The 26,391-nt window shown below is 51.1% G+C and overlaps 2 protein-coding genes across 6 annotated transcripts; both read left to right on the top strand.

Moving 5' to 3' along the window:
- Positions 1-440: 440 nt before the first annotated feature.
- CD81 (CD81 molecule) lies at positions 441-18,490 on the top strand. The gene is made up of 6 exons (XM_075581687.1): positions 441-576; positions 2,091-2,165; positions 9,470-9,580; positions 13,668-13,772; positions 14,133-14,216; positions 17,706-18,490. The coding sequence occupies exons 1-6, from the start codon at positions 511-513 to the stop codon at positions 17,766-17,768; spliced, it is 504 nt and encodes a 167-aa protein (XP_075437802.1). The 5' UTR covers positions 441-510; the 3' UTR covers positions 17,769-18,490.
- A 1,855-nt stretch (positions 18,491-20,345) lies between these two features.
- On the top strand, positions 20,346-24,788 carry TSSC4 (tumor suppressing subtransferable candidate 4). Of its 5 annotated transcripts, none has more exons than XM_075581681.1 (3): positions 20,346-20,602; positions 21,254-21,326; positions 23,194-24,788. In XM_075581681.1, exon 3 carries the CDS (start codon positions 23,275-23,277, stop codon positions 24,235-24,237), a length of 963 nt encoding a protein of 320 aa, XP_075437796.1. In that variant the 5' UTR covers positions 20,346-20,602; positions 21,254-21,326; positions 23,194-23,274; the 3' UTR covers positions 24,238-24,788. The 5 variants fall into 5 exon arrangements, with proteins under 5 accessions (XP_075437796.1, XP_075437798.1, XP_075437800.1 ...); XM_075581683.1 differs by having other exon boundaries at positions 20,346-20,582; XM_075581685.1 differs by lacking the exon at positions 20,346-20,602 and adding an exon at positions 20,635-20,713.
- Positions 24,789-26,391: the final 1,603 nt, after the last annotated feature.

The following is a 26,391-nucleotide window of genomic DNA, read 5'->3' on the forward strand; positions in this document are numbered from 1 at the left end:
TATAGATACTGATTGGGTGTGTCTGCCTCACAGATATATATATAGGTACTGATTGGCTGTGTCTGCCTCACAGGTATATATATAGGTACTGATTGGGTGTGTCTGCCTCACAGATATATATATAGGTACTGATTGGGTGTGTCTGCCTCACAGATATATATATAGGTACTGATTGGGTGTGTCTGCCTCACAGGTATATATATAGGTACTGATTGGGTGTGTCTGCCTCACAGGTATATATATATATAGGTACTGATTGGGTGTGTCTGCCTCACAGGTATATATATAGGTACTGATTGGGTGTGTCTGCCTCACAGGTATATATATAGGTACTGATTGGGTGTGTCTGCCTCACAGGTATATATATAGATACTGATTGGGTGTGTCTGCCTCACAGGTAATATATATAGGTACTAATTGGGTGTATCTGCCTCACAGATATATATATAGGTACTGACTGGGTGTGTCTGCCTCACAGGTATATATATAGTGCTTGCAGTTGGCGCAGTCATGATGTTCGTTGGATTCCTGGGATGTTATGGGGCTATTCAGGAATCGCAGTGTCTTCTGGGAACGGTGAGTCACAGAACCCTCTATACCACCTGTCATCCCCTATATATCACCATCTGTATACCACCTGTCCCCCTCTGTATACCACCCAATGTATAATATCTTCACCCTCGGTATACCACCTGTCATCCTCTATACATCACCTTCTGTATACCACCTGTCCCCCTCAGTATACCACCCAATGTATAATATCTTCACCCTCTTTATACCACCTTCTATATACTGTCTTCTGTGTATAGCTCCCTATATCTCCAGCCCAGCTCCTTCAGGTCCCCTTTGTTAGTGGTCGGAGGCACAGGCTGCCGCTGGTGGTGCAGTGCGGCGTCTGTGAGCCTCATTATGTTAAATAGTGCAGAGTTCTTTATGGAAAAGGCTGTAAATCATCTAGAGCCAAGGAGGCCTGAAATGCACACACACTGAGTCTGTACATGCACACACACACACACACTGAGTCTGTACATGCGCGCACTGCATGCACACACACTGAGTCTGTACATGCACACACACACACACTGAGTCTGTACATGCGCGCACTGCATGCACACACACACTGAGTCTGTACATGCGCGCACTGCATGCACGCACACACTGAGTCTACATGCGCGCACTGCATGCACGCACACACTGAGTCTGTACATGCGCGCACTGCATGCACACACACACTGAGTCTGTACATGCGCGCACTGCATGCACACACACTGAGTCTGTACATGCGCACACACACACATACTGAGTCTGTACATGCGCGCACTGCATGCACACACACTGAGTCTGTACATGCGCACACTGCATGCACACACACACTGAGTCTGTACATGCGCACACTGCATGCACACACACACACACTGAGTCTGTACATGCGCACACTGCATGCACACACACACTGTGTCTGTACATGCGCGCACTGCCTGCACACACACACTGAGTCTGTACATGCGCGCACTGCATGCACACACACACACACACTGAGTCTGTACATGCGCACACTGCATGCACACGCACACACTGAGTGCACATGCGCACACTGCATGCACACACACTGAGTCTGCACATGCGCACACTGCATGCACACACACTGAGTTTGCACATGCGCACACTGCATGCACGTGCACATTGTGCGCCCTCACATTCCTCTCCGTCCTCCTTTCCCTTTCTTCCCTTCTCCCCCTCCACCAGTATCTCCTGCTGACACCCTCTCTCCCCCATTTACTGTCCTCCTCATCCTCCTCTCTCATCTATGCTTTTCTCCCTCTCCCTTTGTTCCATCCGTGAAGTACCCTCCACCTCCCCACTCTATCTCCTCCCTTCCCTCCTTCTCCAAGTTCTCTCTCCACCTTGGCCCTCTCTTGTCACCCTAGTTGTCTCTCCGCCTCACCTCTCTCTCCCACTCATCCCCCTGTCTTTACCTCTCACTCTCTCTGTCCCCTTCAACCCCCCTCCCCCGATCCCTATTCTGTTTCCTCGACTCTCTCGACACCCCCTGTTTTCTCTCCTCACTCCCACTTTCTGTCTCTCCACAGTTCTTCACCTGCCTTGTTATCCTCTTTGCCTGCGAGGTAGCGGTCGGTATCTGGGGCTTTGTGAACAGGGATCAGGTGAGACCCGCACTCAGAGAGGAGGAGGAGAAGGGGGATGTGGTAGGGGGGAGTCACGGCTGTGTGCAATGAATAAGAAAAAACAGGTGGGGGGGGAGACAGCTGTTGGAGGGGAGAGGTGAATGAATGGTTGTGAGTAGAAGGGGGTTGGGTGGAATGTGGATGGGATTCTCATAGATGGGAGGTTTGGTGAGGGAGCGAAGAGTTTCTGGTAGATGGGGGTCGGGGAGGAATGGACGTCTTTGCTGGGGGATGGGGGGAGCGGATGAGTTTCTGGTAGATGGAGGTCGGGGAGGAATGGACGTCTTTGCTGGGGGATGGGGGGAGCGGATGAGTTTCTGGTAGATGGGGGAGTGGATATATTTCTGGTAGATGGGGGGGAGTGGGTGTATTTCTGGTATATGGGAGGGTTGGTGGAGAAGTGGATGTGTTTCTGGTAGATGGGGGGAGTGACTGATTATGGGAGTTGGGGAGTAGATGTCTTTCTGGTAGGGGGAGTGACTGATTCTGGTATATGGGGGAGTGGATGTGATTCTGGTAGATGGGGGTAGTGACTGTGATTATGGTAGATGGGAGTTGGGGAGTGGATGTATTTCTGGTAGATGGGGGGGAGTGGACGTGTTTCTTGTAGATGGGGGAGTGGATGTGATTCTGGTAGATGGGAGTTGGGGAGTGGATGTATTTCTGGTAGATGGGGGAGTGGATGTATTTCTGGTAGATGGGGGGAGTGGATGTATTTCTGGTAGATGGGGGAGTGGATGTGATTCTGGTAGATGGGGGGAGTGACTGTGATTATGGTAGATGGCAGGTGGGGAGTGGATGTATTTCTGGTAGATGGGGGAGTGGATGTATTTCTGGTAGATGGCAGGTGGGGAGTGGATGTGATTCTGGTAGATGGGAGTTGGGGAGTGGATGTATTTCTGGTAGATGGGGGAGTGGACGTGTTTCTTGTAGATGGGGGAGTGGATGTATTTCTGGTAGATGGGAGTTGGGGAGTGGATGTATTTCAGGTAAATGGGGGAGTGGATGTGATTCTGGTAGATGGGGGAGTGGATGTATTTCTGGTAGATGGGGGAGTGGACGTGTTTCTTGTAGATGGGGGAGTGGATGTATTTCTGGTAGATGGGAGTTGGGGAGTGGATGTATTTCTGGTAGATGGGAGTTGGGGAGTGGATGTATTTCTGGTAGATGGGGGGAGTGACTGTGATTATGGTAGATGGGAGTTGGGGAGTGGATGTATTTCTGGTAGATGGGGGGAGTGACTGTGATTATGGTAGATGGGAGTTGGGGAGTAGATGTCTTTCTGGTAGATGGGGGGAGTGGATGTATTTCTGGTAGATGGGGGAGTGGATGTGATTCTGGTATATGGGGGAGTGGATGTATTTCTGGTAGATGGGGGAGTGGATGTGATTCTGGTAGATGGGGGAGTGACTGTGATTATGGTAGATGGCAGGTGGGGAGTGGATGTGGGGAGTGGATGTATTTCTGGTAGATGGGGGAGTGGATGTATTTCTGGTAGATGGGGGGAGTGACTGTGATTATGGTAGATGGCAGGTGGAGAGTGGATGTATTTCTGGTAGATGGGGGGAGTGACTGTGATTATGGTAGATGGCAGGTGGGGAGTGGATGTATTTCTGGTAGATGGGGGAGTGGATGTATTTCTGGTAGATGGGAGTTGGGGAGTGGATGTATTTCTGGTAGATGGGGGAGTGGATGTATTTCTGGTAGATGGGAGTTGGGGAGTGGATGTATTTCTGGTAGATGGGAGTTGGGGAGTGGATGTATTTCTGGTAGATGGGAGTTGGGGAGTGGATGTATTTCAGGTAGATGGGGGGAGTGGATGTGATTCTGGTAGATGGGAGTTGGGGAGTGGATGTATTTCTGGTAGATGGGGGAGTGGATGTGATTCTGGTAGATGGGGGGAGTGACTGTGATTATGGTAGATGGCAGGTGGGGAGTGGATGTATTTCTGGTAGATGGGGGAGTGGATGTATTTCTGGTAGATGGCAGGTGGGGAGTGGATGTGATTCTGGTAGATGGGAGTTGGGGAGTGGATGTATTTCTGGTAGATGGGGGAGTGGACGTGTTTCTTGTAGATGGGGGAGTGGATGTATTTCTGGTAGATGGGAGTTGGGGAGTGGATGTATTTCAGGTAAATGGGGGAGTGGATGTGATTCTGGTAGATGGGGGAGTGGATGTATTTCTGGTAGATGGGGGAGTGGACGTGTTTCTTGTAGATGGGGGAGTGGATGTATTTCTGGTAGATGGGAGTTGGGGAGTGGATGTATTTCTGGTAGATGGGAGTTGGGGAGTGGATGTATTTCTGGTAGATGGGGGGAGTGACTGTGATTATGGTAGATGGGAGTTGGGGAGTGGATGTATTTCTGGTAGATGGGGGGAGTGACTGTGATTATGGTAGATGGGAGTTGGGGAGTAGATGTCTTTCTGGTAGATGGGGGGAGTGGATGTATTTCTGGTAGATGGGGGAGTGGATGTGATTCTGGTATATGGGGGAGTGGATGTATTTCTGGTAGATGGGGGAGTGGATGTGATTCTGGTAGATGGGGGAGTGACTGTGATTATGGTAGATGGCAGGTGGGGAGTGGATGTGGGGAGTGGATGTATTTCTGGTAGATGGGGGAGTGGATGTATTTCTGGTAGATGGGGGGAGTGACTGTGATTATGGTAGATGGCAGGTGGAGAGTGGATGTATTTCTGGTAGATGGGGGGAGTGACTGTGATTATGGTAGATGGCAGGTGGGGAGTGGATGTATTTCTGGTAGATGGGGGAGTGGATGTATTTCTGGTAGATGGGAGTTGGGGAGTGGATGTATTTCTGGTAGATGGGGGAGTGGATGTATTTCTGGTAGATGGGAGTTGGGGAGTGGATGTATTTCTGGTAGATGGGAGTTGGGGAGTGGATGTATTTCAGGTAGATGGGGGGAGTGGATGTGATTCTGGTAGATGGGAGTTGGGGAGTGGATGTATTTCTGGTAGATGGGAGTTGGGGAGTGGATGTATTTCTGGTAGATGGGGGGGAGTGGACGTGTTTCTTGTAGATGGGGGAGTGGATGTGATTCTGGTAGATGGGAGTTGGGGAGTGGATGTATTTCTGGTAGATGGGGGGGGAGTGGACGTTTTTCTTGTAGATGGGGGAGTGGATGTATTTCTGGTAGATGGGAGTTGGGGAGTGGATGTATTTCAGGTAGATGGGGGAGTGGATGTGATTCTGGTAGATGGGAGTTGGGGAGTGGATGTATTTCTGGTAGATGGGGGGGAGTGGACGTGTTTCTTGTAGATGGGGGAGTGGATGTGTTTCTGGTAGATGGGAGTTGGGAAGTGGATGTATTTCTGGTAGATGGGAGTTGGGGAGTGGTTGTATTTCAGGTAGATGGGGGGAGTGGACGTGTTTCTTGTAGATGGGGGAGTGGATCTGATTCTGGTAGATGGGAGTTGGGGAGTGGATGTGATTCTGGTAGATGGGGGAGTGGATGTATTTCTTGTAGATGGGAGTTGGGAAGTGGATGTATTTCTGGTAGATGGGGGAAGTGACTGTGATTATGGTAGATGGGAGTTGGGGAGTAGATGTCTTTCTGGTAGATGGGGGGAGTGGATGTATTTCTGGTAGATGGGGGGAGTGACTGTGATTATGGTAGATGGCAGGTGGGGAGTGGATGTATTTCTGGTAGATGGGAGTTGGGGAGTGGATGTATTTCTGGTAGATGGGGGGGAGTGGACGTGTTTCTTGTAGATGGGGGAGTGGATGTATTTCTGGTAGATGGGAGTTGGGGAGTGGATGTATTTCTGGTAGATGGGGCAGTGGATGTATTTCTGGTAGATGGGGGGAGTGACTGTGATTATGGTAGATGGCAGGTGGGGAGTGGATGTATTTCTGGTAGATGGGGGAGTGGATGTATTTCTGGTAGATGGGGGGAGTGACTATGATTATGGTAGATGGCAGGTGGGGAGTGGATGTATTTCTGGTAGATCGGGAAGTGGATGTATTTCTGGTAGATGGGAGTTGGGCAGTGGATGTATTTCAGGTAGATGGGGGAGTGGATGTATTTCTGGTAGATGGGAGTTGGGGAGTGGATGTATTTCTGGTAGATGGGAGTTGGGGAGTGGATGTATTTCTGGTAGATGGGAGTTGGGGAGTGGTTGTATTTCTGGTAGATGGGAGTGGATGTGATTCTGGTACATGGGAGTTGGGGAGTGGATGTATTTCTGGTAGATGGGAGTGGATGTGATTCTGGTAGATGGGAGTTGGGGAGTGGATGTATTTCTGGTAGATGGGGGAGTGGACGTGTTTCTTGTAGATGGGGGAGTGGACGTGTTTCTTGTAGATGGGGGAATGGATGTATTTCTGGAGATGGGAGTTGGGAAGTGGATGTATTTCTGGTAGATGGGGGGAGTGACTGTGATTATGGTAGATGGGAGTTGGGGAGTAGATGTCTTTCTGGTAGATGGGGGGAGTGGATGTATTTCTGGTATATGGGGGAGTGGATGTGATTCTGGTATATGTGGGAGTGGATGTATTTCTGGTAGATGGGGGGGGGGTGGATGTGATTCTGGTAGATGGGAGTTGGGGAGTGGATGTATTTCTGGTAGATGGGGGAGTGGATGTGATTCTGGTAGATGGGAGTTGGGGAGTGGATGTATTTCTGGTAGATGGGGGAGTGGATGTGATTCTGGTAGATGGGAGTTGGGGAGTGGATGTATTTCTGGTAGATGGGGGATTGGATGTATTTCTGGTAGATGGGAGTTGGGGAGTGGATGTATTTCTGGTAGATGGGGGAGTGGATGTATTTCTGGTAGATGGGAGTTGGGGAGTGGATGTGATTCTGGTAGATGGGGGAGTGGATGTATTTCTGGTAGATGGGGGAGTGGATGTGATTCTGGTAGATGGGGGAGTGGATGTATTTCTGGTAAATGGGGGAGTGGATGTTTTTCTGGTAGATGGGGGGAGTGACTGTGATTCTGGTAGATGGGAGTTGGGGAGTGGATGTATTTCTGGTAGATGGGAGTTGGGGAGTGGATGTATTTCTGGTAGATGGGGGGGGTGGATGTGATTCTGGTAGCTGGGAGATGGGGAGTGGATGTATTTCTGGTAGATGGGGGAGTGGATGTATTTCTGGTAGATGGGGGAGTGGATGTGATTCTGGTAGATGGCAGGTGGGGAGTGGATGTATTTCTGGTAGATGGGGGGAGTGACTGTGATTATGGTAGATGGGAGTTGGGGAGTGGATGTATTTCTGGTAGATGGGGGAGTGGATGTATTTCTGGTAGATGGGGGGAGTGACTGTGATTATGGTAGATGGCAGGTGGGGAGTGGATGTATTTCTGGTAGATGGGGGAGTGGATGTATTTCTGGTAGATGGGGGGAGTGACTGTGATTATGGTAGATGGGAGGTGGGGAGTGGATGTATTTCTGGTAGATGGGAGTTGGGGAGTGGATGTATTTCTGGTAGATGGGGGAGTGGATGTATTTCTGGTAGATGGGGGAGTGGATGTATTTCTGGTAGATGGGAGTTGGGGAGTGGATGTATTTCTTGTAGATGGGGGAGTGGATGTATTTCTGGTAGATGGGAGTTGGGGAGTGGATGTATTTCTGGTAGATGGGGGAGTGGATGTGATTCTGGTAGATGGGAGTTGGGGAGTGGATGTGATTCTGGTAGATGGGGGAGTGACTGTGATTATGGTAGATGGGAGTTGGGGAGTGGATGTATTTCTGGTAGATGGGGGAGTGGATGTGATTCTGGTAGATGGGAGTTGGGGAGTGGATGTATTTCTGGTAGATGGGGGAGTGGATGTGATTCTGGTAGATGGGAGTTGGGGAGTGGATGTATTTCTGGTAGATGGGGGAGTGGATGTATTTCTGGTAGATGGGAGTTGGGGAGTGGATGTGATTCTGGTAGATGGGAGTTGGGGTGTGGATGTATTTCTGGTAGATGGGGGGGTGGATGTATTTCTGGTAGATGGCAGGTGGGGAGTGGATGTATTTCTGGTAGATGGGGGGAGTGGATGTATTTCTGGTAGATGGGGGGGAGTGGACGTCTTTCTTGTAGGTGGGGGAGTGGATGTGATTCTGGTAGATGGGAGTTGGGGAGTGGATGTATTTCTGGTAGATGGGGGAGTGGATGTATTTCTGGTAGATGGGAGTTGGGGAGTGGACGTGTTTCTGGTAGATGGGAGTTGGGGAGTGGACGTGTTTCTTGTAGATGGGAGTTGGGGAGTGGACGTGTTTCTGGTAGATGGGAGTTGGGGAGTGGACGTGTTTCTGGTAGATGGGAGTTGGGGAGTGGATGTATTTCTGGTAGATGGGAGTTGGGGAGTGGATGTATTTCTGGTAGATGGGGGAGTGACTGTGATTATGGTAGATGGGAGTTGGGGAGTAGATGTCTTTCTGGTATATGGGGGAGTGGATGTGATTCTTGTAGATGATGAAAGTGGATGTGATTCTGGTATATGGGGGGAGTGGACGTGTTTCTTGGAGATGGGGGGAGCGGATGTATTTGTGATAGATGGGGGGAGTGGAGGTATTTCTGGTATATGGGGGAGTGGATGTGATTCTGGTATATGGGGGAGTGGATGTGATTCTTATATATGGGAGCAGTGGACGTGTTTCTTGTAGATGGGGGGGAGCGGATGTATTTGTGATAGATGGGGGGAGTGGAGGTATTTCTGGTAGATAGGGGGAGTGGAGGTATTTCTGGTAGATGGGGGGGAGTGGACGTATTTCTTGTAGATGGGGGAGTGGATGTATTTCTGGAAGATGGGAGTTGGGGAGTGGATGTATTTCTGGTAGATGGGGAGAGTGACTGTGATTATGGTAGATGGGAGTTGGGGAGTAGATGTCTTTCTGGTAGATGGGGGGAGTGGATGTATTTCTGGTATATGGGGAAGTGGATGTATTCCTGGCATATGGGGGAGTGGATGTGATTCTGGTATATGGGGGGAGTGGACGTGTTTCTTGGAGATGGGGGGAGCGGATGTATTCCTGGCATATGGGGGAGTGGATGCGATTCTGGTATATGGGGGCAGTGGACGTGTTTCTTGTAGATGGGGGGGAGCGGATGTATTTGTGATAGATGGGGGGAGTGGAGGTATTTCTGGTAGATAGGGGGAGTGGAGGTATTTCTGGTAGATAGGGGGAGTGGAGGTATTTCTGGTAGATGGGGGAGTTGATGGAGTAGATTGCGTGGTTGTTTTTGCTTGGGGGGGGGTGGTTGTTGCTAGGAGGTAGGGGTGTTGGGATATGTTTTGCGGAGCAGAGGGTACAGGTGTCACATTTCTCCTCCCATTAGGTGTCGAAGGAAGTGAAGCAGTTCTATGATGAGGCGCATCAGCAGGCGCTGACGGGAAACAAGGAGCAACAGGAAAAAGCCAAGTCTGTGCTGAAGGTTTTTCATGAGACGGTGAGACAGGACCCTTAGACTGAGTCTCCAGGGGTCCCGGCGGCGTGCGCTACAGTGTGCGCGCCACACACCACAGCGCAGCCCTCTATGGGGCAGGCCCCAGTGGCCATCTGTGTGTGGGCGCGCAAAGCGCTGTGACTCGTACGCTCGCAGGGAAGACAACAATTTTGTCTGCCTGTGCCGCGACGAGGTCATGTTGCAGCGCGTAGCCAATGGCAGAGCAGATATGCCCCGTCATGGCCGCGCTCCCTGTCGTGGCCCCACTCCCCGACAGACCGCCGATGGCGGGTGTAGTCACTGCACGCACCGCCAGGCACGCTTGCAGCCGGGTCGACCTGGGCAGTAGCCTTAGGGGCCGGCCCCAGTGGCCGCGTGTGTGTGGGACGCGCAAAGCGCTGTGACGCGTACGCCGGACGGGTAAAACAAGAACTTTTTGTCTTCCCGTGCCGCAACGCGGTCACGTGCTCGGCGGGCGGCCAATGGCAGGGCAGATATGCCCTGCCATGGCCGCGCCCCTTGTCATGGCCCCGCACTCTCCTATAGATATGCCCCGCCCCCCGCGTTCTCCTATAGATATGCCCCGCCATGCACACGCCGCCATGTCGCCAGATGCGCGTGCAGCCGGGCCCGTAGTGGGCAGGCCCCAGTGGCCGTGTGTTTGCGGGTGCGCAAAGCGCTGTGACGCGTACGGTGGTCACGTGCTCGGCGGGCGGCCAATGGAAGGGCAGATATGCCCCGCCATGGCCGCGCCCCCAACCCCCCATCATGGCCACGCCCCTCGCGCATCCCATAGCTCCCCTGCAGACTGGAGATCGCGGCTGTGGTCTGTGCGCGTGCCGCGTGCAGCAGGGAGCACTGTGGCCGTATCCATATTATATCTTTCTCTCACTGAAACACACAACTCACTGAAACTCCCTGTAACTCTCTCTCCTACCTGTATTACACTCGCTCCCCTGGGAACACTCGCTCTTTCCCTGTAACACACACTCTTTCCCCTGTAACTCTCTCTCCTACCTGTATTACACTCGCTCCCCTGGGAACACTCGCTCTGTCCCTGTAACACACACTCTCCCTGTAACTCTCTCTCCTACCTGTATTACACTCGCTCCCCTGGGAACACTCGCTCTGTCCCTGTAACACACACTCTCCTTGTAACTCTCTCTCCTACCTGTATTACACTCGCTCCCCTGGGAACACTCGCTCTTTCCCTGTAACACACACTCTCCCTGTAACTCTCTCTCCTACCTGTATTACACTCGCTCCCCTGGGAACACTCGCTCTTTCCCTGTAACACACACTCTTTCCCTGTAACTCTCTCCCCTACCTGTATTACACTCGCTCCCCTGGGAACACTCGCTCTTTCCCTGTAACATACACTCTCCTTGTAACTCTCTCCCCTACCTGTATTACACTCGCTCCCCTGGGAATACTCGCTCTTTCCCTGTAACACACACTCTTTCCCCTGTAACTCTCTCTCCTACGTGTATTACACTTGCTCCCCTGGGAACACTCGCTCTTTCCCTGTAACACACACTCTTTCCCTGTAACTCTCTCCCCTACCTGTATTACACTCGCTCCCCTGGGAACACTCGCTCTTTCCCTGTAACACACACTCTTTCCCCTGTAACTCTCTCTCCTACGTGTATTACACTCGCTCCCCTGGGAACACTCGCTCTATCCCTGTAACACACACTCTTTCCCCTGTAACTCTCTCTCCTACCTGTATTACACTCGCTCCCCTGGGAACACTCGCTCTGACCCTGTAACACACACTCTTTCCCCTGTAACTCTCTCTCCTACCTGTATAACACTCGCTCCCCTGGGAACACTCGCTCTGTCCCTGTAACACACACTCTCCCTGTAACTCTCTCTCCTACCTGTAATACACTCGCTCCCCTGGGAACACTCGCTCTGTCCCTGTAACACACACTCTTTCCCCTGTAACTCTCTCTCCTACCTGTATTACACTCGCTCCCCTGGGAACACTCGCTCTGTCCCTGTAACACACACTCTCCCTGTAACTCTCTCTCCTACCTGTAATACACTCGCTCCCCTGGGAACACTCGCTCTGTCCCTGTAACACACACTCTTTCCCCTGTAACTCTCTCTCCTATGTGTATTACACTCGCTCCCCTGGGAACACTCGCTCTGTCCCTGTAACACACACTCTTTCCCCTGTCACTCTCTCTCCTACCTGTAATACACTCGCTCCCCTGGGAACACTCGCTCTGTCCCTGTAACACACACTCTCCTTGTAACTCTCTCTCCTACCTGTATTACACTCGCTCCCCTGGGAACACTCGCTCTTTCCCTGTAACACACACTCTCCTTGTAACTCTCTCTCCTACCTGTATTACACTCGCTCCCCTGGGAACACTCGCTCTGTCCCTGTAACACACACTCTTTCCCCTGTAACTCTCTCTCCTACCTGTATTACACTCGCTCCCCTGGGAACACTCGCTCTTTCCCTGTAACACACACTCTCCTTGTAACTCTCTCTCCTACCTGTATTACACTCTCTCCCCTGGGAATACTCGCTCTGTCCCTATAACACACACTCTTTCCCCTGTAACTCTCTCTCCTACCTGTATTACACTCGCTCCCCTGGGAACACTCGCTCTGTCCCTGTAACACACACTCTTTCCCTGTAACTCTCTCCCCTACCTGTATTACACTCGCTCCCCTGGGAACACTCGCTCTTTCCCTGTAACACACACTCTTTCCCCTGTAACTCTCTCTCCTACGTGTATTACACTCGCTCCCCTGGGAACACTCGCTCTTTCCCTGTAACACACACTCTTTCCCCTGTAACTCTCTCTCCTACCTGTATTACACTCGCTCCCCTGGGAACACTCGCTCTGACCCTGTAACACACACTCTTTCCCCTGTAACTCTCTCTCCTACCTGTATAACACTCGCTCCCCTGGGAACACTCGCTCTGTCCCTGTAACACACACTCTCCCTGTAACTCTCTCTCCTACCTGTAATACACTCGCTCCCCTGGGAACACTCGCTCTGTCCCTGTAACACACACTCTTTCCCCTGTAACTCTCTCTCCTATGTGTATTACACTCGCTCCCCTGGGAACACTCGCTCTGTCCCTGTAACACACACTCTTTCCCCTGTCACTCTCTCTCCTACCTGTAATACACTCGCTCCCCTGGGAACACTCGCTCTGTCCCTGTAACACACACTCTCCTTGTAACTCTCTCTCCTACCTGTATTACACTCGCTCCCCTGGGAACACTCGCTCTTTCCCTGTAACACACACTCTCCTTGTAACTCTCTCTCCTACCTGTATTACACTCGCTCCCCTGGGAACACTCGCTCTGTCCCTGTAACACACACTCTTTCCCCTGTAACTCTCTCTCCTACCTGTATTACACTCGCTCCCCTGGGAACACTCGCTCTTTCCCTGTAACACACACTCTTTCCCTGTAACTCTCTCTCCTACCTGTATTACACTCGCTCTGTCCCTGTAACACACACTCTCCTTGTAACTCTCTCTCCTACCTGTATTACACTCGCTCCCCTGGGAACACTCGCTCTGTCCCTGTAACACACACTCTTTCCCTGTAACTCTCTCTCCTACCTGTATTACACTCGCTCCCCTGGGAACACTCGCTCTGTCCCTGTAACACACACTCTCCTTGTAACTCTCTCTCCTACCTGTATTACACTCGCTCCCCTGGGAACACTCGCTCTGTCCCTGTAACACACACTCTTTCCCTGTAACTCTCTCTCCTACCTGTATTACACTCGCTCCCCTGGGAACACTCGCTCTTTCCCTGTAACACACACTCTCCTTGTAACTCTCTCTCCTACCTGTATTACACTCGCTCCCCTGGGAACACTCGCTCTGTCCCTGTAACACACACTCTCCTTGTAACTCTCTCTCCTACCTGTATTACACTCGCTCCCATGGGAACACTCGCTCTTTCCCTGTAACACACTCTTTTTCATCTGTAACTCTCTCTCCTACCTGTATTACACTCTCTCCCCTGGGAACACTCGCTCTGTCCCTGTAACACACACACACTTTCCCCTGTAACTCTCTCTCATAACACGGTTTCTCTCTCCCACACAGCTGCAGTGCTGTGGCACTAACCAGCTCGATGGTATCATAACAACCTTTATGGCTAGGGACCTGTGTCCCGCGCGGGAGAATTTACTGGAGACCTTGCAGACTGAGGTCAGTGTGCAAGAGGAAGCAGGGGCATGTGACAGAACAGCCCCTGGTGGGGCGTTGGAGGGTGAGGTTGACAGGGGAACAGTACAGAAAGAACCTGAGGGGCGCATGTGAAAGAACGGCCTTGGGGAGGGCAGTACTGTGAAGTCCTGGCCCTGAGAAGGGTATGTAATATAGAAATCCTGGGGGAGGGGGAGGGGGGTATGTAACAGAGCGTCTGGAGACCGTCAAAAATGGGGAGGGGGAGAGGGTTTCTGTGGCGGCGGGGGGGGGGGGGGGCTGCCAGGAACATGGGTGTTATTGAGCTGTGGGGGTTGCGTTTAGTCACAGTGCAGCACATTAATCTCTCATGTCCCATCTCAGGACTGTCACAAAAAGATCGAAACTCTGTTCTCGACGAAGCTCTATCTGGTCGGTATCGCTGCCATTGTGGTGGCTGTTATCATGGTAAGAGGTCCATCCAGGCCCCCACCCTCCTATAACTCATGCCCTCCCTACAATATCTATCTCTGCACACGCTCTCCCCTCCTCCAACTCCTGCCCTCCCTACAAATGACCCCCATCTCGTTGCACACGCCCCCCTTTAATCTTTTGCCCTCCCTGCACACGCTCTCCCCTCCTCCAACTTCTGCCCTCCCTACAAATGACCCGTCTCATTGCATACGCCCCTCCCCTTCATCTTCTGCCCTCCCTGCACACGCTCTCCCCTCCTCCAACTTCTGCCCTCCCTGCACACGCTCTCCCCTCCTCCAACTTCTGCCCTCCCTGCACACGCTCTCCCCTCCTCCAACTTCTGCCCTCCCTGCACACGCTCTCCCCTCCTCCAACTTCTGCCCTCCCTGCACACGCTCTCCCCTCCTCCAACTTCTGCCCTCCCTGCACACGCTTTCCCCTCCTCCAACTCCTGCCCTCCCTGCACACGCTCTCCCCCCCTTCATCTTCTGCCCTCCCTGCACACGCTCTCCCCCCCTTCATCTTCTGCCCTCCCTGCACACGCTCTCCCCTCCTCCAACTCCTGCCCTCCCTGCACACGCTTTCCCCTCCTCCAACTTCTGCCCTCCCTGCACACGCTCTCCCCCCTTCATCTTGTGCCCTCCCTGCACACGCTCTCCCCTCCTCCAACTCCTGCCCTCCCTGCACACAACCCACCCGTCTCGTTGCACAAGCCCTCCCCTTCATCTTCTGCCCTCCCAGCACACACTCTCCCCTCCTCCAACTCCTGCCCTCCCTGCACACACACTCCCCTCCTCCAACTTCTGCCCTCCCTGCATACGCCCCCCCTTCATCTTCTGCCCTCCCTGCACACGTCTCCCCTTCATCTTCTGCCCTCCCTGCACACGCCCCCCCCTTCATCTTCTGCCCTCCCTGCACACGCCCCCCCTTCATCTTCTGCCCTCCCTGCACACGCTCTGCCCTCCTCCAACTCCTGCACTCCCTGCACACGCTCCCCCCTCCTCCATCTTCTGCCCTCCCTGCACACGCTCTTCCCTCCTCCAACTCCTGCCCTCCCTGCACACGCTCCCCCCTCCTCCAACTCCTGCCCTCCCTGCACACGCTCCCCCCTCCTCCATCTTCTGCCCTCCCAGCACACGCTCTCCCCTCCTCCAACTCCTGCCCTCCCTGCACACGCTCTCCCCTCCTCCATCTTCTGCCCTCCCTGCACACGCTCGCTCCTCCATTTTCTGCCCTCCCTGCACACGCCCCCCGAGTCCCAGTGAGTTCTGTATGATGCAGCTCTTGACACACAGCTGCATAAATTCCATGTATTCTTCACATATTCTCCCCGCCTTTATACTCCTGTGTGCTGCCATATTAAAGGAACACGCCCTTTGCTGCACCAGTTTGTGCTGTGTGAAATGCCCCTATTCATCATGATGTGCCGCTGGTAACACAACGCTAACGATGCATTCACTGTGCATTATTACTCCCACCCCTTAAGGTTATAGATCATCAGGAACTGACACTAGGGGGCAGCAGGTATAAATGGATTAACGAAGGCTGTGGTTCCTTATATTTTAAAACCGGGCCCCTCACGAGCATTTGTTTTGCCTTCGGTTCCCCCTATCTGTATTCCATGCACAAAGAAAGATGTGCAACATTTGCTGTGCCCTCAAAAATCCCTTTTAAAACAATTAGGATTGCACAGGGTATGATTTTGGGTTATTGATGCATGGAAAGTGCCAGCCTTTCTGGGCCCTGTTTCTGTTATACTACCTGTTTCCCCCTTCATGTCTATTTGTCACTCAATGTCCCTCCGGGTTGGGAAACACTTGAATAAGAGGATGATCTAAAACCTCAGACCCTATTGGATCTAGGGCTGTTATCCCATATTCTTTCACCCTTTACAAATCCCATGAGTGTCCTGAGTGTGTCTAATACTGATTGTGTGTGTGTGTTCTGATTGTGTCTAATACTGATCGTGTGTGTGTGTGTGTCCCGAGTGTGTCTAATACGGATCTTGTGTGTGTGTGTCCTGAGTGTGTCTACTACTTATCCTATGTGTGTGTCCTGAGTTTTCTGATACAGGTCCTGAGTGTGTCTAATACTGATCCTGTGTGTGTCTGATACAGATCCCATGTGTGTGGATGTTCTGTGTGTCCTCTGTCAGATACAGATCCCGTGTGTCCTGTATCTGATACAGATTCTGTGTCCTCTGTCAGATACAGATCCCGTGTCTGATACAGATCCTGTGTGTGTCCTGTGTCTGATACAGATCCCGTGTGTCCTGTGTCTGATACAGATCCCGTGTGGCCTGTGTCTGATACAGATTCCGTGTCCTATTTCTGATACAGATCCTGTGTGTGTCCTGTGTCTGATACAGATCCTGTGTGTGTCCTGTGTCTGATACTGATCATGTGTGTGTCCTGTGTCTGATACAGATCCCGTGTGTCCTCTGATACAGATTCCGTGTCCTATGTCTGATACAGATCCCGTGTGTCCTGTGTCTGATACAGATCCCGTGTGTCCTGTGTCTGATACAGATCCCGTGTGTCCTGTGTCTGATACAGATCCCGTGTGTCCTGTGTCTGATACAGATCCCGTGTGTCTTGTGTCTGGTACAGATCCCGTGTGTCCTGTGTCTGATACAGATCCCGTGTGTCCTGTGTCTGATACAGATCCCGTGTGTCCTGTGCCTGATACAAATCCTGTGTGTCCTGTGTCTGATACAGATCCTGTGTGCCCTGTGTCTGATACAGATCCTGTGTGTGTCTTGTGTCTGATACAGATCCTGTGTGTGTCCTGTGTCTGATACAGATCCTGTGTGTGTCCTGTGTCTGATACAGATCCCGTGTGTCCTGTGTCTGATACAGATCCCGTGTGTCTTGTGTCTGGTACAGATCCCGTGTGTCCTGTGTCTGATACAGATCCCGTGTGTCCTGTGTCTGATACAGATCACATGTATCCTGTGTCTGATATAGATTCCGTGTGTCCTGTGTCTGATACAGATCACGTGTGTCCTGTGTCTGATACAGATCCTGTGTGTCCTGTGTGATACAGATCCTGTGTGTGTCCTGTGTCTGATACAAATCCTGTGTGTGTCCTGTGTCAGATACAAATCCTGTGTGTGTCCTGTGTCTGATACAAATCCTGTGTGTGTCCTGTGTCTGATACAGATCCTGTGTGTGTCCTGTGTCTGATACAGATTCCGTGTGTCCTGTGTCTGATACAGATCCCATGTGCCCTGTGTCTGATACAGATCCTGTGTGTTCTGTGTCTGATACAGATCCTGTTTGTGTGTCCTGTGTCTGATACAGATCCCATGTGCCCTGTGTCTGATACAGATCCCGTGTGTCCTGTGTCTGATACAGATCCTGTGTCTGATACAGATCCTGTGTCTGATACAGATCCCGTGTGTCCTGTGTCTGATACAGATCATCTCGTCTCTGTCCCTCTCCTCATTTCTTCTCTCATCTTTCCTCGCCTGTCTCGTTTCAGATAATCGAGATGATATTCAGCATGGTTCTTTGCTGCGGTATCCGGATCCACTCTGTGTACTGAGGACGGCCCCCCGCACTGTGCCAGGCGCCTTTGTATATACCGACCTCCCCGCCTCCTGTTCTCTCTGCCACCCCCACCCCGTCCCTGTCACTTTTTATTAACACTCTGTATCTGTTTTCAGTCTGTGCCTGGGTCACGTGATCCCCACAGGGGAGCTAATCCCCGCGTTCTGATTGGTCGGGAGACTCCCTCTGCTTTATCACTTCTTGCCCTGGGTTTTGCGGCAATAAGGCACTCACAAGTGGAGTTACCCTAAATTGTACACTCTGAGAGCACCCTGTGTGTAGTGCTCAGTTACGCCCAGTTACAGCCCCTTTGTGTAGAAAAAGATGGTGGTCACACACTCAGTCACTGCCAGGCCAATAAGGCACTTGGAAGTCGGGTTACCATTTGAGTTACTTCTCCCGTATGGGCACTATATGGACCCACGCATGATACTTTCCCATGGTAACCCAACTCCTGGGAGCCTCAGTCGCCCGGCTGTAATCCGGCTCCTGAGTGCCCGTGGGATCACCAGCCCTGCCCCTCCCATGTAAAGGATGTTGTGTTAGTAATGTTGGGGGAGGTCCAGTCCCTGAAATCCCCATCCCCTGCACGATCCCCCTCCCCCCCCCCCCATTCTGTCATCACATATAGTATATATATATATATATATAGTATATATATAAACGTGTATAAAGATTCTCATTAAAACCCGTCTTTGAGGACTTTTTCCTCCATAACCAAGCGTATTGTGTTTTATTTTATTTCTGTGTGGGAAGGAGGGGTCAGTCTGGTACATGGGGGACTGACCATGCCTGCCACCTCTAGGACATGGGGACTTATGGAAACACCTCTAGGACACAAAGGGGAGAATGACGGTCTGCTACCTCAAGGACACATGGAGGAGTGAGGAGTCTGCCACCTCTAGTACACATGGGAGACTGACGGGAGTCTGACACCTCTAGGACACGCAGGGGGGTTGATGGAGCCTGCCACATCTAGGTCACAGGGTGGGAGTGGGGGAGACTGACAGGAGTCTACCACCTCTGGGACACATAGGACACGGGGAGGAGTGACGGACAGGAGTCTACCACCTTTAGGCCTCAGTCCCAGTGCTTGCGGCATCGCGTGCTGCGGCGCGAACAAGATACAGCATCCTGTGGGGCCGGCCCCATTCACTACCTGCACGCGCCTGCAGAAAGCGCAATGCGCGACCACCTTTCCCAAAAGGCAAGATATTCGTCTTTTGGCGCGGTGGCCGAGCGATGGCTACATCACGGCGGCAGTTCAGCCAATGAGGACGAACCAGCCACGTGACATCATGGCCCTGCCACGCCTCCCCGGGGGCCGTAGCCTAAATCTTGTCTTTGCTCCCCCTGCTCTTGCCAAGACGCGTGACCCCTAGACACATCGCGGCTGAAACTGTGCAGTGACTGGGCCCGTAGTCTTAGGACACGCAGGGAGGGACTGACAAAGAGCATGTGACCTCTAGAACACAGGTAGGACTGACAGGAGTATACCATCGCTACGACACGGGGGACTAAGGCCGCGCTTTTAGCAACGGCGATGCGACTGATGACGTCACCCGTCTCCATTGCGAGTTATATTTCAAATTTATAGCCAGCGATGTCATAAAAGGGGAAGGCATAGTGACGGAGAAGCTCCTGATTGGCCACAGGGGGAGACCGTCACCGAAAACATCAAATAACAGTGGCCACCAGATTTTTGGTAGCACTGTTGCCGTCGCATGCACTATAAGCACCGACGACGGCGACAATGCATTTGTTTTGACGCGACTGTTGCCGGCACTATAACCGCAGCCTAAGGCCAAGTCCCTGCTAGCGCTGATCGTGCGGAGACTTACATATATAGATATATGCAAGTCCCCACTCAAGCGGCGCTGGTGCGCGTGCACACACGCTCAGCCGCGATCGGTGCGTAAGTAAACAAAAAATCTATACTTACCCGCGCGCTGAACTACTCACAATGCCTCCCCCGCGCGCGCGTACAAGCCGGACATCCGGCGCTCATGCTTGGAGCGCTCTCCAAGCATGAGCGCGCTCAGCGCCAGCGGGGACTTAGCCTAAGGCTGAGTCCATGCTGCCGCAGACCACGCGGAGCGCGATCAAATGCCTTAAGACAGGCCTGCACAACTCCAGTCCTCGAAGACCGCAAACAGGCCAGGATTTCAAGATATCCCTACTTCAGCACAGCTGGCTCAATTAGTGGCTCAGTCATACTGACATAAGGCAATGATCGCACCCACAGACCGGGCGCGACAGCAGGAGGCGTTGCGCGAGGAATCGGTTCAAACTAATTTCTCTGCGCGACAGGCAAGTCGCGTGAGCGAACCACTCCGTCACGTCGCTGACACGCCCCCCGACAGCGCGTCTAGCATGGCTGAAAAACACCCGCTTCATGCGGGTGACGTCACTAGGACACATAGGTGGGACTGACAGTTTGCCACCTCCGGGCTGGGTAGTTGGATGTACTAGATACTGAGCCAGGAACCTCTAGGATTAATATGTGTGACTCAGAGCCTAGCACCTCTAGCACGCAGCTGGTCTGGTTGCGCCAGGTGGCGCTCTCCCGGAAGTGACGCCGCCGATCCTCTCCCGGAAGTGACGCGGCTGGTCCTAGCGCTGGGACCTGTAGTTCATCCCGGGGTCGGCGCACGCGCACTTTTTGCGTGCCCTGACGTTACTACAACCCCCGGGGCGGGAAAACGCGTGACCTCTAACCTCGCGGCATGGAGCGTGGGACCGGGGAGGCCGCACAGAGAGAGGCGATTATCTGCGAGCTGAGAGACATGCACAGCAGCGCGGCCAGCCTGTGAGACACCTCTAGGACCGGTATACAGGGGAGGGGCCTGTGAGACACTGCTAGGACCGGAATACATGGGGAGAAGGAGTCTGTGAGACAGCTAGGACCGGTATATAGGGGGAGAGGCCTGTGAGACACTGGTAGGACTGGTATATAGGGGGAGGGGTTTGTGAGACCCCGCTAGGACTGGTATACATGCGGGCAAGAAGCCTGTGAGACGCCGCTAGGACCGGTGTTTAGGGGGAGGGACCTGTGAGATACCGCTAGGACCGGTATAGGGAGGGAGGGGGTGGTGAAGAAACACCTTAAGGACTGGCATGAAGGAAGGGGCTTGTGAGACATTGCTAGGGCTGGTATGTAGGGACTGGGGCATCAGGCACTACTGGAACCGGTATAGGGGCACCCTATGATACACCTGTATGGGAGGGGCTGTGTGATAGTGCTAGGACTAGTATATTGGGGGGCGAATTGCCTGTGAGACACTGCTAGAATCGGTATATGGCTGTGAGGAGTTTGTGTGAAACCGCTAGGACAAGCATGTGTGTTGGACTGATGGGTAAAGCTGGGGGATATCTAGTTTTGGTTTAGGGGTTAGTATCTATCATCTCTCTGCGCTGGGGGTGTAGTAGCAGAGCGTTCTCCCTACATGTCTCATCTCTCCCCTCCCCCCTCTCATGCAGAGTGAAGTCCCTGCGCCTGTTGGTGGATCTCACAGACCCTGAGAAGGGGGAACTGTCCCAGGCCCAGAACAAGGTAACGGTTGAGAAGAGGGGTTTCTGTTAGTTATAGGGGCAGGCGCTCATTTCCTGGGTTTAGCCGCCATGCGGAGTGGTTTCTGTATGTCTTAGAGGTTTTACAAAAGGTTTCGTGGCTCAGCCTGTGTGTTGGTCATAGTGGTTCTGCAGCCTGCCCACTTGGCACTGCGTAGCCGCCCTATCCGTATACCTTTTTTAATATTGAGAGGTAATAGGATCTGCTAATACTGATCCTTGACTATAAAGTGCCACTATCCTCCACCGTATCAATTAATCCGCATAGATCAGCGAGATGAAGCTACACGCAGTTATCTGGCTGTACTAGCCAGGCGTAAAAAAAATCTCCTTCTATTCCATTGAAGCCTTAAAAACACCACATATTAATCAGTTATTTCTGGCTATAAGGCTACCCAAAGTTACAATGTGTCATTGAGCCTTTGATATAATGCAGTGACGCGTTGCTGCTCCCGTAGACCCTGGCTACTCGTCGCATCTCATTGTTAAAACCAATGGACTTCACGTCGTAGCCAATGTTTCTAACAGTCACTTTCTCTTCTGTGTCATTTAGCGCTCTCAATCTTTATACGTGTTAGATCTCTGTTGTGATAAAATATTGGGTTACGCTCTTCTAGGATTGCCGGATAATGGTTTGTATCTTCATTTCTCTTGGTCTATGTCAGGGGTCACCAACTCTAGTCCTGAAGGGCCACCAACAGGTCAGGTTTTCATTATATTCCTGCTTCAGCACAGGTGTCTCAACCTTTGACTGAGCTGCTGATTGAGCCACCTTTGCTGAAGCTGGAATATATCCTGAAAACCTCACCTGTTGCTGGCACCGGAGCACTAGAGTTGGCTGCTCCTGGTCTGTGATGGGGATTATTTGATACAAGGCGTTTTTTTTAATCCGAGGATCAGTATCGGCAGACGATCCAGGTTCTGGAGATCCTATGTCCTGTTGGTGTTGTGGAAGGTTTATGGTTACAGTCCTAGTGGCTCTTGTAGTAAGACACCGTTGTGATTTTGACCAAGTGAACACATTTATGGAAGTGAAAAATATGTATACAGTCCTTTGATTTGGTGCAGCTCCGGAAGTGAACTCAATCCAAGTCCATAGGTGGAGCAGGAAACGGAGATCAGAATCGCACTCAAATCGTGGAGTGTATATATAAAATCACATATAGTGAAATAATGTTTTGTAAATCAGTAATTAGAATAAAAAAATAGATTATTCACTCATATTTTCATGAGAAAAAGATAGCCTTGCGGTTGTATAGAGTAACCACCTCATATAATGTTCTTGTGGAAACGTCCGTCTGAACCAGATATGTACCTGTATTGTGGAGGCACAGGGAGAGGAGATTCCCATGTATGAAAAATAGAGGACACAAATAATAGTGCAGGTTGCTTTAAAACAATATGAATTAAAAATAAGTAATACTCTCCACGGAAAGGGGAGCTTATTCTTGGCCAGGGATTTCGCCAAGTAGTCCACCAGCAGATTAAGGGATCCTCATGCAGTCTGTTGCTCACCCTACGTGTTTTGCTCCGCTGGAGCTTCCTCTCCATTGGGAATCTCCTCTCCCTGTTTCTCCACAATACATATCTGGTTCTGATGGACGGCTCCACAAGAACATTATATGAGGTGGTTACTCTACACAACTGCAAGACTATCTTTTTCTCCAGAAAATGAGTGAATAATCTTTTTATTCTAATCACTGATTTACAAAACATTATTGCACTATGTGATTTTTTTTTTTTCATTTTATATATACCACGATTTGAGTGCCCTCAGTCAGTAGTACTGGCAGTTCTTGGCCTCAGTTAAGTAGTCCAAGTTGTTCTGACGGTCTCGCTCCCCCCTCCAGGTCTCCGACTCTCTGTCCGTGTGGAAGACTCTCTTTGCTGCAGCTGCTCCTCCCGCCGCGTGCTCCCCCGAGTCCTGAGTCATGTCGGAGCCTAGAAAGGGGGACGCACCCCCGGAGCCGTTCAACGCCATGGCATACGATGCCCATCTTGACCCTGGCACCCTCTCCTTGAGTGACTCCGACCTGAGTCTGTCAGATGAAGCAGAGCTGGGGTCCCTCACTCCTGAGGAGGAGGATGATGAAGAGGAGGAAGAGGGGAGGCGGGATGGGGGGCCGAAGCCTCCGGTGCTGCCATTCACCCTGAAAGGCACTAGCACCAACTTCAGCCAGCGCAGCCAAGGCATCTTCGAATGCCTAAAGGAGGTGGGAACCTTGGCGTCTCCTGTCCAGAACAGGGGGAGGGTGAAACGCCCGCTGCCCCCTCGGTCACCACATGAGGACACACTGGAGACCCCCTCACCACTTGTGGGCACACCTCCAGGACACAGGGGCAAAGTGCAGGCTGTCTCGCCACACATCGGTACAGCAGAGCCACTCTTGCCAAATGCTGACACAGCCGCTACTGTCTCGTTGCATGTGGGCACTGCAGAGATCCCGGTGCCAGCTGCACGCCTGCCTGATTACCTGGCACACCCAGAGCGCTGGACTAAATACAGCCTGGAGGACGTTCCGGAGACCACTGACCGCAGTAACCGCAGCGCCGCTCTCTCCTTCCTGGGAGAGCTACGACAACGAGGAGAGGGCACGAAGGCGCCCGCCAATGCCAGCGCCCTCTCCTACAACCAAGACCCCTCCAGCTGCGGGCAGGGCCGGATCCTCTTCACCAGGCCCTCCAAAGCAGGCCGGGGGAGCAATGGGAAGGGCGGGGCCCGCCCGGGCCTGCCACAGAGTGTAGCTGAGTGGGGGGAAGAGGGGCAAGAGGAGAGCGGAGTGGCAGGGGAGGGGGAAGAGGTGGGCACCGTGGGGTTTCATGGAGCCAAGAAACGCAGCCGGAAAAATATCCGAGCCAAAGCAGATCCAGGGGGCAAGGAGGACTCTCCATGAACAGGGGGGAAATTGAGGGGGGGGAGAGGAGTCGGGTTGGGGGTCACCAGCATCCCTCTGACAATGAGGGTGCCATATATAATAGCACATCCCTCATACAGAGCTCTTTTAAAGGTGCAACCCCACATAACCAGCTAAATAACTACACCCTATTTGTAAACCATTTCACAATGTAGTTGACTTCCTTTTAACTAATCTAACCTTACTAAAAGTAAAGATTTGACTGTTTTTTTATTTTTCTGGAAATATATTTTCAAATTGCATTTCCTCGGGGGCTGCTGAATGGGGGAGTGTTTGCTAAGGGCAGGGTGGGCTAAAATAAAACAAAAACCTGTTGACTTAAGGGGAGGAGGGCTTTACCTGTGAAAACTCTTGTGGAACACACCGTGTCAACGGACAATAGAGAGCGAACAGAGGATATCGAACCCCTCCCAAGTCTCCGCATGTTTACAAACTCTTTACAATTTGATGTTAAAAAAAATACTTGTAGATGTCAGATTTTGGTAAAATTAAAAAGGCGTACATCACCCAGATGTGACCCCTTAAACATGTCACTGCTATTCGTACACATTTGGTCCTTGGAGGGACTGACATGTTAAACCATGTAATTTTCATTATACTGGTCCTACGTGGAACTGACCCCGTAAACGTGTCCCTGCTGTCACAATATAGGATCAGAACGCATAATGACAACATTTATTTAAAAAAAACAATTGGTATTGATAGACCATTGGTAAACCATGCACCCCGTGGAAAGAGATTACATGTATCTTTCCAGGGCCCACACTAGTGTGTCACATATAGACTATATATAGTTTTCATCAGCTGTCTTTTTTTCTAAAAACACCTCAGGCTAAAATGGAAAATATCTGTATTTTAGGTCACTCGACCATATGGATATCTATACAATTTAGTGCTGCCCCTACTGGGAATAAAACGTTGGTCATTTCCCTCTAAGCTGCTCTCACAAGACCAATTTAAATCTCTGCTTACTAATAAATGTTACAACAAGGGACAGAGAAGCCCAATTCTACATCCAATATGACAAAAATACACAGTAAAATACTTGTATATTCTCTTGAAAAGGGGTCATTTAGTTTAACCCTTTGGCCAAAGCATTGTAAGCCTGCGAGCCACGACAAGGCAGACACCTGTTCACAGGTCCTAACGCTACCAGATAAAATACTAATATACCTCTATTAGGATTAAAATTCTCATTTACCTCTATTAGGAGGGAGAAAGACCAACATTAGATCTATATCCAGTAAAATGAAAAGGACCTGCTGACTTGGGGAGGGGAGGCTAATAGAGGTATATTAGTATTTCATCTGGTAGTGTTAGGACCTGTGACCTGTGTGTGCCTTGTTGAACTAAATTACCCTTTTTCAAGAGAATATGAGTATTTTACTGTGTATTTTTGGATGTAGCACTGGGCTTCTCTGTCACGTGTTGTATATATTTGCCACGCTCAATAGCTCTCCTTTTTGACACTTGTATACATATATATTTTGTGGGGGCTCTGTGGTTCCCCAAAAGAGCTTGCTGGGGTTCTGTGTGTTTTACTAATAAATGATGGCAGTTTGGGGTGAAGAACAAAACGGCATGCAGAGGAGCCATTTTTTGTTTTTTGAAACCTCCAAGGTGGTCCTCAGAGGCAAAATAATTTCCTTTTTTTGCCTTTCAGAGGGAAAAAAAATAATGAAAAACATATACAGTACAACTACATATATAAATTGGCTGCAGCATTTTCTAGGTACAAACATACACCAGATCCTCAGTCTTATGACGTCTACGTTCAGGCAACGAGGGAGCTGGATGTTCTTCAAGAAAGAGAGCTGCTGAGCCATAGATGTAAGGCGTGTAGGTTTATGAGGTTTGGAAACGAGGCTGGCAAAATGTTAAGCAATCTTGTGTCCAATAACCATACTTGCTTTATTTCAAGTTTGAGGGATCACATCGGAGAGCGGCCATTCATCTAGTAAAATAGTGGAAATTCTACTGGCATTCTACTCTTCTAGAAACACCTACCATTAATTCAGATAAAAGCAATACATTCTGGAGAGATTTACATCTGCCAAGAATCTGAGGAACCAAGGGCTCAATTTAACTACCCTATAGCTTTGGAGGAGATCGTAGGCACAATTAAACAATTTA

This window comes from Ascaphus truei, unplaced genomic scaffold (genome assembly GCF_040206685.1).
Source record: "Ascaphus truei isolate aAscTru1 unplaced genomic scaffold, aAscTru1.hap1 HAP1_SCAFFOLD_1480, whole genome shotgun sequence".
Lineage (NCBI taxonomy): Eukaryota > Metazoa > Chordata > Amphibia > Anura > Ascaphidae > Ascaphus > Ascaphus truei.